The sequence below is a fragment of the Solanum pennellii genome, chromosome 9 (assembly GCF_001406875.1).
Source record: "Solanum pennellii chromosome 9, SPENNV200".
Taxonomy (NCBI): Eukaryota; Viridiplantae; Streptophyta; class Magnoliopsida; order Solanales; family Solanaceae; genus Solanum; species Solanum pennellii.
In genome coordinates this window covers 79,840,004-79,851,448 of record NC_028645.1, presented here as the reverse complement: position 1 = coordinate 79,851,448, position 11,445 = coordinate 79,840,004, and the positions used below count along the sequence as shown (strand labels likewise).

The 11,445-nt window shown below is 27.2% G+C and overlaps 1 protein-coding gene across 1 annotated transcript; it reads right to left on the bottom strand.

Annotated features, from left to right (window-relative positions):
* Window positions 1-7,473: 7,473 nt before the first annotated feature.
* On the bottom strand, window positions 7,474-10,360 carry LOC107029690. The gene is made up of 6 exons (XM_015231129.2): window positions 10,108-10,360; window positions 9,791-9,946; window positions 8,694-8,774; window positions 8,470-8,595; window positions 8,030-8,125; window positions 7,474-7,823 (listed from the first exon to the last, which is right to left on the bottom strand). The coding sequence occupies exons 1-6, from the start codon at window positions 10,214-10,216 to the stop codon at window positions 7,747-7,749; spliced, it is 645 nt and encodes a 214-aa protein (XP_015086615.1). The 5' UTR covers window positions 10,217-10,360; the 3' UTR covers window positions 7,474-7,746.
* Window positions 10,361-11,445: the final 1,085 nt, after the last annotated feature.

Genomic DNA, 11,445 nt, shown 5'->3' with positions numbered 1-11,445 from the left:
GTATATTTTAATTTGATTTTTATTAGTATTTATATATATTATTTAATTTTAAATATTTATATGTAGATGACACGATTCTATGTGACATTTTAAATGAAATTCGTTAAGATATATTTATGCAAGTATAAATATCTGTATATACATATAGGAAATTAGATAACATAAATGTCAAGTAAAATTAATATAAAGTACACATTTAGAGTGCTTAATTAAGTATGAAATTTTATCATACGTTCAAGTACCTATAGAATTGTTGAGTTATTCAATCTTTTCTTTAAAAGAGGAAACTCTCAAGTTGCAAAATTGAAGAAAGTGAAAATGAAAGGTTAACAATAATGGAAAGACACGAAGAAGACGGTGTTTTAATGAAACACAAAATTTAGGTGTAAGGAATCAATAGCTTTCTAAAAATATTAGGGTCGTTACGCAAAAATTATTAGTGTTCACGTAAAATAAGACGAAGAGAGTAATTTTTGATAAATAATACTCTCCGTGTTTTGTTTCCTCAATTTTTAAATACTATTTTGTCAGTCCATCTAAATCTTATTCGTTTCTATATAAGGGGCAAACCTTTGTTAAATATCCATAATATACGGATAAAATTTATTCACATCGACTATTTATATCAATTCAATATATGTATGTTATTTGTTTAAATTTATTGTTCATTTCACTTAACTTTAATTAATCAATATGTGTTTTATTTCATTAAATCACATAAAATGAAAATTGAATTAGTTTGGTGTAAACACCCAATACGAATAAATTATATACGCTAGCTCTAGGATTTTGCTTGGACCATTATTTATGGGAATTTTTGCTTATACCACTTAAAAATAAATTATTTATGCTTCATACTAATAAATTTATTAGTTATGATTCGTACCTAAAAGTTAGAAGGATGAAAGAGGCGAGCTAGTTGGAAGAGGGAGGAGAGAGACAAGCGATAGAGAAAAGAGACTGGAGAGGGATAAATTGTTTTTTATATATATCGTATATTTTAGTGTATATATATAAATATGTATGACGTAATCACAATTACAATTAAATTGTGAGTTATAATTAATGTAAACTACAATTAAAATAGCTAATTAACTAATATATATTTATATATCCACAAAATATTCCTCAATATTTAATGGGTTTGTGGGCCATATAACAACCCTCGTGGATGGACCCAACCCAATAATATTTGGGATAGTTATCTGACAAAATTAACAAGCTTCGCTCATCTAAAGTTTTAGCGTGAGATATACAATATAATAATTATAAGAATGAAATGTAAAATTAATTTATTTTAAATTTGGTTGGAGATATTAGATAATTTTCAGATTTTTCATCTTATTATATATAGTTTTAGTAATGAGATAAGTTATTTCATATAAATGGTGAAATAACTTATTCCATAATAATTTATACTGGAATAATTAATCTCAAAATAACTTGTTCCGCACCAACTAACTATACTTATTTAAAATCAAATTATTTAACATAATTATACTCTTAATTTTATAACACATCCAACAGTTCTGAAGTTTGATGAAGATTTAATTATCGTTAATATAAACGGGTTTTTCTCAAATTTTCTTGCTAAAAACTCGATATAAAAGCTGTCAATAAAACTCCACACAAATTTGAACCACAAACCTATAGCTATATCAAGTGTGACTTGTCTAGTGAATTAAATGAATGGGACCTAATTTACCCATACAAATAAGATCAACTACTCTGAACAGACAAAGGCAAAATCTTCCTTTCTTTATGTGCATATCTAACTCTTCCATTAAACATGTGTTACATACCTTTCATCTCACCAACCCTAAATATTTACTCATATTCGATATTTAACTCAATTCAGATCATACGTATTGTATCGTTTGGTTGCCTACTATATTGTATACATTATATATTGACTTCAATTCATGGAAAGTACAATATGTTTTGTTTAGAATTATGTTTAATAGAATATTCAAAATTTTATGCTTATTATATATAATTTTGTTTTTGGCCAAGTTAATTTGTGTAGTGTATTATTGGACGAATGGTTCGATTACATTGAGAATTAACTTTTTAAAGATTTTTTTATAGAATTATAATTTAAGGAATGTTTTACCTGCATTTCATTCAATATTTTGCCCCACAATAACTAATTATGGTGGCAATCAATGATTGGGAGAAATGAAAATAATTGGCCCTTTATTATGGACGTGTACGTGTTATCCATTATTATTATTATTATTATTATTATTATTATCTTCTCATATTAATCATGTTGAGTTTTAGATCGATAGGACGTAGGGGCATAAGCTACTTTTTCCTATACAATTTTGGACAATTTCCATTTTATAAATAAATTCATGGGTTGAGTCACATTTATCTAATTCTTGGTATACTTTATATTAGAGGCAAATTAAGGAAGAGTAGAGTATTCTTTTGGTCTAAGTCAATCAGTGTTGGGCTCACAAGATAGTATAAGTGTGACCTAAGATTTTAAACATAGATTGAAGGGGTATTTGTGCATTATCCCTATTTTATATCGTCTAAACTCTAAATATTTAATTTTAATATGTAAGAGATGTCTCACGTCAATAGATATGTGAATTATTTGCCTCATTATTTGATCTTAGATCGTTCTCAACTCATAAGCTTAGCTTTTCTCATTAAATATTTTTTGACTTTCTTCCATCAGATTAGATGTATTATAAGTTGGTGTGACATTAACCAATCAAGAATGAATTAACATAAATGCAATATTGGGTGGTGGCCACTTATAACATCAGGAATGACCACTCAATTATGCCTAAATATCAAAAAAGTTAATTGATTTATTTCTTACAAAAAAAATTAATTAAAAATCTTATGAGTAGCTCAATTGGTTCAAGTACTTTATTTTGAGGATTCTGACCCCCCATTCACCCACAACATCCTCACATTCAGGATTGAACATCTGGTGCATGAACAATTTAATATAATGTTAAACGTCAAAACTAAAAATTGAGACGAGTCTTGCTTTCAATCATGTTAAAGAAATTATTCTCGAGCTTAAAGCAATTTCAAAAATTAAATCGGAAGGTAACAATTGCCCGAATAATATTTAAAAATATTATTTATTTTGGGGACAATAATCACAATTATAGCCTCCCCTTAAAGTACAAAAAGGATGGTTCGTCATTAGGATAATGAACACTAATCAAGAATATATAATAGTTGATAGATTTGATTATATAATTGATCCTAAAGTAGGATATTATATCCATTCTTAATTTTTTATTTTTAAGTAATCATCATGTCATTAGTTTGTTCCTTTTATTTCAAAATATTAGCTTACAACAAAAATTGTATTTTCATGTATTTAATCATAGTTACCTTTTTCCTTTTTAATTTTCTTTATAAGTGCGCCATTATTAGGTTTTAATTTTTTCAAGGTTTTGATGGGTTGTAGGGCTATAGTTTGTTAATCCAATGATTAAAGCAAATGATGGGACTAAATAGTTTAGTTTGCTTAAATCCTTAATACCTTAAGATTGGATATTAGTGCAACCTTTTTTTAATCAAAGCAAACAATTTTGTGAACGAAAAAAATTAAATAGATATATATCATTGACGTATTTTTTTTTCTTTCATAAATGTTATACACTTCGAATGTAGGATCATGATCAACGTTAATTATCTATATTAATGTTCAATTCAACTCTCTCGACTGTGTTTTCAAAGCAGAAGTTAAAAGTATGTGTGTATATATTGCGTAAAAAATCAATTATAGAAGTAGAAACGTATAAACAAGATAATAATTTATGCATGATCTAAAGCTGTAAACTATCAACATCATATATTCATAGTTTCTATAAATAAAATTAAATAGTATTTCTAACATTTTTGGAATAATTGAAGTTTTATTCAAATTTATGTCAATACTCTAGTGAAATAAAACATAATAGTACGGTACTATCTGTCAAAGGTTTCATTTTCATCAATAAATGACAATATTAGTGTACCCAAATGAAAACTCTATTAATTCCTCTGATTAAACACTTCGAAAATTCCAAAAAAAAAAAGTCAATTATTCACGTAAATAAATGTTCTCTAATTTGACAAATGAAAGGGACTTCAAATCTCAGAAATCCCAAGATAAAAAATGCAAAAATTTTAAATACCAAAATTAAATAATAAAAAAAATTAAATAAAATTTACGCCTAATATTTAAAGATAATTTTTTAACTTACTCCCAAACCTAAGAGACTATTTTTGTCATTTCCTCCAACTCATACTATAAAATTTCAAATTTAAAAAATAAAGTCTTGGAGGGTCAATGAGTAAGACATATTAAAAGATTGGGATAGTAACCAAAAGTAGAAATAAATTTTAGACAGGGATATGGTGCGATCATAAAAAAATATAATACAGTGAATATAACTGGTTCTTTTATAATTAGAATATCATATTCAAGTTTTAAATATGTAAAAATTTCTTAATTAGAAATACTTTCACTAAAACAATGTCTTACGTAATTCAAATTCAAATTTTAATATAAATATTAAATATCGAATAAAAAAATAATTTATTCGCGAGGAGGGCAAGTATATTAAGCAAAGAAATAAATCCTCCACCAACTTCCATCTCATTGTAAATTTACATGAACCACACAATTTTCTTCTAACAGTATATTTTTTGAAATATCTATTTAGGTGGCCATTTTACTATATCATGCGATATTGAAATTTTAGGTTTCGATTTCATAACTTTTTTATGTCAACTATCATATGAAATTAAGTTTGATTTTAATATGATAATTGATAGTAATAATTATACTTATTTTATTGTAAAGAAATACGACTTTTAAGCTTATCAAAAAACATCTAAATCATATAATATTCATAATACTCACACATGCAAAAAAAATCTTTCTTTATCAATTACGCACAAAAAAAATAACAACTTTTATGATAAAAGTAGTCATATTTCAAATTTAAACACATAAAATTATATGATTCAGTAGTGTCCATTAACAATATTGTTGTTAAATTAAATTTAAAATTTAACTCATACCTTAAAAATTAGTTCAATAGTAACGATCGATGATTACACATATTAGACTGTTATTAAAGATGGCCTGTAGCTGCGATGACCAGAGATGTGAACAATTGTTGATGTAGAGTGGATTGATGATTGATAGAGATGGAGAGCTAATAATAGGGTCGCATTATTATCTATATAATTTACATCACTAAATTAGTCAGAATATCAATTTCATGGCTATTTCATTGCTATTATAATAATTTTATATTTTATCCTTGGTCACTAAATAGAATCAATACAATATTTGATATTTGAGTTTAACTACAATATTATATATATATATATATATATATTTATTTTATTTTTTTTTTGTGAAAAAGAAAATATAAAAACAAGTATTGGATAGACCACGGTGAGAAATAAAAAATAAATAAATTAGTATCATATAATATATTTGTGAATCTAGTGTTTTTTTCCTCTTCATAATTTGAGATTATATATTAAGTCTTGAATACTTTTAAGAGAATGCCTACATGCATAATTAAGATCGGAATGATCAAATGAACAAAGAAAAAAAACCAATCAAATATTATTTCCTCTATTTATACTTTTCAGTTTTCGAGAGTTAAACTATTTATATTTATGTTAGCTATTACGTGGATATTTCCCCCTAAGTTTTTGTTACGAACCTAATCTATTTATATATTTTTTTGGTAATTTTTTATAATGAATAAATGAATGTTACCTTTCTAACCATCAACCAAACCCCTAATAAATGATTGGATATACTTTTTAATTAGTTCATTTAAAAACCTAAAGTAGAATAACAATTTCTAAAAATTTGAAATACTTCAATTAAACTTCTTAATTTAATGTTAATGATTTTTTGTTTATAATTACACAATATTATAAACACACACTATCAAAAATAAAAACCACCAAAATAGGCATAATAAATTGAAACAAAAGCAATAATATCTATTTTTCGCTTTACATTTTCGATTTTACTCAATTTAGTGAATAGCCCTTAAACTTAGGGAGTGAAAATGGGATAATAATAGATGAAAGATACAAAAATCAATAAAGTGAAAATTATTAGAGCTAAGAAAAGTATGCAATAATTCAATTCAGGAACTTCAATGACATTAATACATAGAGTGAAATATGGAAAGAAAGAAAAAAAGACACTACTTTTTAATACAATAGCTGCAAGTCTACACAAAAAATATGAATCTAGCCAAGTAGAGTAAACGATACGATGATGGTGAAACTATTTCACTCGTAATAAGAATTTTTAAATGTAAGTTGTGATATAAATAAAAAAATTTATTGAGAGAATTATCATTTAACGAGTTATTAAGTAAATAATTTAACTTTTACGAAAATTTAAATACGTACCTCGAATGTCGATATAAAAAAATAAAAATATAAATAGGTAGGTAGGTATTTATAATTAGTATGCGTAGATACAACTTTTTAAGATTTCATGTGGCAGTATGCCGCCAGTTAAGGAAGAGCGCCGTACAACATTTATAATGGTCTGATGCTGTTTTTAAGGTAAGCTTTTGCTTGGCAAATATTCTTAAAATAAAATGAAAAATTATAATAAAAAATTAGATTATAAAAAGCGTAAAATCATGTGTAAATTTATTGTTGATAGTGTTTAATTTTTATTCTTTTAACATTAGTTACTTGGCTGTTAGGAAAATTGAGGTAATTTTAGTTTAAACTCGAAGAATTTATTTTCGAGTTTAAAATACAACATTTAAGTCTAAATGAAAATATCATGGAGTTTATCTCCACATCAAAATACAATTAAGATAATGTGAGTATTTATATATACCATTTGTCCCATACAAAATGTGGTTACTTGTATAATAGGTCACTTGATATAAATCATATTAATCACAATTGGGAAGCTTAAGATGTTACATAAGTTTGGGCCTAAGACAAAAAGTCCGTGTAAAATCATGTACAAATTTATGGAATTAATTGTTGGATTAATCACGGGAATTTCACCTTTTATTTTATTTATAATCATTATCTCCTAGGTTTTACAAATTTTCAGAATTTCTCATTTTCGCGCATCACATAAATGTATATCGAGCATCAATTTAATGTATCTCGCGCATCACATTAGTTTATCATGTATAAAATGTATCTCGCGCATCATATTAGTGTATCTCAGACATCAAACATCAAATTAGTGTATCTCGCGCACCAACTTAGTGTATCGTGTATAAAATGTAATGTATCTTACAATAATGATTAATGTATCTCGAGCATTAGATTAATGTATCGGCAATTATAATATTGTATCCGTTTTGAGGGATTTTTGTAATTATAAAAGTTTAAGGGATAGAATATAATTTTGCCTTAAAAGCATGTCATTGGGCTAATTCAATACCGAGGTGTGTTTTAATACAAAAGGAGGCTAAAAGTCAAATAGCTAGTAACTTATTATAAAGAGCACAGATTCACTACTATGATTTAGAAGTTTGTGTCAAATTGGGCCGAAACTTATGAAAAAATTTCAAAAATATCAACCCCAGAATGTTATATACAGGGAATACATGTAACTCAATGTCACAAGAAAGTGGAATACAATCTGCCTATGGCCTATATAACAAAGCAAAATTTTCTAAATCATTTGTATCATATTAACAAAATATGATATCCCAAAGCCAAATAGCTGCAAAATAACTTGCTTATTCATCAATGCAAGAGTAACTATATCAACAAAACCGACGCGACAGATGCAACTGTTGTAATCAACCAGCCATAGCCACCACCAAAAATCGAAATAGCTGTTTTACACAGAGAAAAGAAGAAGAAGAAATAAACGGAATCAATACAAAATTTGGGATCGATTAGTTAACTTGCAGTCTTGCATAAAGATTACTCATATACAAGCACAGCTAGGTGCTTTCAATATGCTTTGTAACGTAAACACGAGCATTTGAGAGTGTGAAATGAAAAGTAAGTAAATGGTCACATTCAGAGTTATGCTTACCTATACTTTTGCTGTCATCAGACACACTCGGAGGCGGAGAAGATGTCTTGTTCGATAGATCAAAACCTAGCTGAGCACAATCCAATCCGAGAGCACCTATTACATAAATCAATACAGGGGTCACAAGTCAATTTTTTTTCCTAAACAAAGACAAATCAGTACTCATTCATAACAACTATCTGACTACACTTCTACTCCCTCCGTTTCAATTTTATTTGTCTTACTTTCCTTTCCGTCTAATACAAAACTCTTTCCTTATTAGGCAACGCTTAATTGCAAACATATTTAAGACCACAAGAATAAAAGAACATTTCGTACATTCTACATATCTTAAGTTTCAGACTTCAAGATGCAAAAATCTTTTTTACTTTATTAAACTACGTTTCAAGTCAAAACCAGACAAACGAATTAAAGTGGTGGAAAAATAGCATAGTTCTTACATTCTTTGTAGCAAGGGGAACCAGTTTGATTGAATATATTGTAGTAACCCTCTTGGCAAATACAAGAATATGTGAATATAGAGGTCTTATTGCACGAGCCTCCTCCACAATCAGCCCAATGACACGCTGAAAGATCACAACAAAAAAGAAACAACTTGTTCAATAACTATTCCTGATAACGAAAAGTGTAGCATAACTTAAGAAATATATCAAATTGTTATTACGTTCAAAGAACGATGTATTAGAGCGACTATCAGGGGCTGGGGCAGGAGGAGCCTCTTTTCCACAGGAAAAATTTACAGTACCTGCAGGGAGACAACATCATTATCAAGAAAATGCCTGCAAGATATAATGAATGAAACGGAAAAGACAATGATCGTTTATTTGGGTAACCATTTCAATCAAGCTAAAAGATATAACTGGAACAAGTCCAAATGAAAATGATAGTTTGATTATATAACAATTACTTGCTAGAGTTTATTTCCTTTGCGGAACATGTTGAGTATAACTTTCGGAATCAATCAATTTCATTAGGCTAAGCAAATTTGTGTGAACAAAATACATCACAAGTCAAATATGTTGAAAAAATAAGATTTACATTTAATAGATTAGTGTTCTAAGTGTCGTTATTGATACAACGCGTATGAACATTCGCCATCACAGAAGTCCAACTCTGCCCTTGGAAATCAACTACTTCAGGGATAACATGAGAAGAAAGAAAGGACGGAAATGAAAAATAGAACTTCATCCAACATAGCTAGAACTGTAAATTTCAATCAGAATACATCCCAGGACTAATATAATTTATGCAAATAGGTTTTAAAATAAGAACAACACTAGTACGTAAATAAACTACGAAAATAGAAGCAGAACAAAATTCACCAACTCATATCCAACTGAGGAAACAAAGAAGTTGATTATACTACGCTAACTAACGTTTGACCATAGATTTTGAAAATTTATTCTCAAATATATGTTTGATCAGTCAAAAATCTGATCTTCAAATATTTTCAACTTCCCAAAAACTAAGACCAGTTGTTAGATTTCTGAGAATTCCACCAACATAATTTCAAAAACTCGAATTTTTTTCAAATTTCAAGTTTCAACTTCAAAATTTACATCGAACAGGAGCTAACAAGTACACCAATATATGAGAGTGTGTATTGTAACATGTTATATCAGGGTCATACTATACTTTTAGGTAACTAAATCACAATTACCACAAGTAAACATATAGAAAAACCTATTACATATCTAGAAATATATCGAATCGAATTATTATTGTATATTAACTCGAGATCGTTGTAAGAACAGTACTTACAATTGGGAATTGCACAAGGAAGAAACTTGAAAAAATTATCAGTTTCAGAACTAGTTTGCTTCCAGCCAGAATCACATTCACACACGAAACCAAAAGTAGCATTTGAAGCAGCTTTACAACTCCCTTTACCACAATTCACTTCTTTACACACATTATCTGGAAAAACCCAAAAAAACAGTAAAATCTCCATCAAAATTGAATCTTTAACAAAACCCAATTCAAAAAATAAAACAAAAAGTGGAATAAGAAAACCCCATTTGATAAAAATCAAAACTTTGACTAAAATACTGAGTTTGGGGGTCAAGATTTAGAATTACCAAAAATGGGGGAGACGATAGGAGGTAGAGCATTGTTTGCAGAGGACAATATTGGTAGAAGAACAAGAAGATTTAGAGTGAAAATTGTAATGATATGAGTTGAAGCCATAGCTGAACTGAAATCAAGAATCAGCTGGATTTTTTAATGGGTTTTTGTGTGAGATTTTTGGGTATTAAATGGGTGAAGATGGAGGGTATTTTTTTATTTTCAAATGGAAGTTTCTGAAGACGTGGGAATATAGAAAAATATTAATGTGGTCATATGTGGGAATGCTAAGACAAAGACAACTAATGATTTTCTTTACTAACTAATAATCAGAAATCTCGAATTCAAAACATAAACACTTATTTTTAGTGATTTAAGTTATTCGAGCTTCAAAGTAGATGTCAGATTCTACATAGATAAAAGATTCAACAAAAAAGATAGTCATAGATAAAATATTCAACAAAAAAGATAGTTTGTCTTAAAAGGTAGTACTCTGTCTCAATTTACGTGACTTATTTTTTTAATTAATTTTAAAAAAACAATATATTTTTATATTAAATAACATTTTAACCAAAAAATATCAACTTTTAACCTATAACTCATTTTAAATCATAAATTTTAAATGTATTTCTTTTTTCTTAAACTCTATGCCGATCTATTTCATATAAAATTGGACGAAAGAAGTAATTATTTTGGTTATTAGTTTTTAAAAATAAAAACTAATTCTTAAATTTTGTTTTTATTAGTTGAATATATATTTTGTGAGAAATAAGTTCTGAGTATTTTTTGAGGTGATGGCATTATATAGTTGAAAAATATAAATTTATTTTCAGACCAGCATAACCGTTGCATACTCCAATCTCAATAAATACAGACAGGTGCGGCATATTTATATAAAATTACTAGTAACCAAAGGCCGGGCATTGCTCCGGCCCAACATGAATAAAAGTTATATTATTGCTAAATAGATAATAAAGGTAGCAATGAAATTAAGGATAGAAATGATTTTTAAAAAAAAAATTTAAGTAAAAATAAACTTATTCAGATATTTTATAATGTATAATTAAAATTAAAATTTTAAAACCATCTCAATCCCAATTTATGTGATAGAAGTAATACAAATATTTTTTTTGTTGTGTGGAATTTTAAGATATTAATTATTTTAATTTATAGTATTTTTTATTTGAGTTTTTAATAAAATATGTTACTTTTTATGTTCAAGAGTTCAACCATTTTTTTTGTCTCTAAATATTTTAAATTGTTAATATTTTGTGATCTTTAGTAATTTTTAGGTCATTCAAATAATATATGTTACTTTTTAGTCTCATTTTATGAGGAATAGTAGAATTTGG

What these genes read in the sequence shown, in the direction of transcription:
- LOC107029690 (XM_015231129.2), bottom strand. Translation starts at nt 10,216, where the DNA reads ATGGCTTCAACTCATATCATTACAATTTTCACTCTAAATCTTCTTGTT. An exon ending in TATCGTCTCCCCCATTTTTG is followed by an intron (nt 9,947 to 10,107) that starts GTAATTCTAAAT and finishes GGGTTTTTCCAG; the next exon opens with ATAATGTGTGTAAAGAAGTG. An exon ending in TAATACATCGTTCTTTGAAC is followed by an intron (nt 8,596 to 8,693) that starts GTAATAACAATT and finishes GTGATCTTTCAG; the next exon opens with CGTGTCATTGGGCTGATTGT.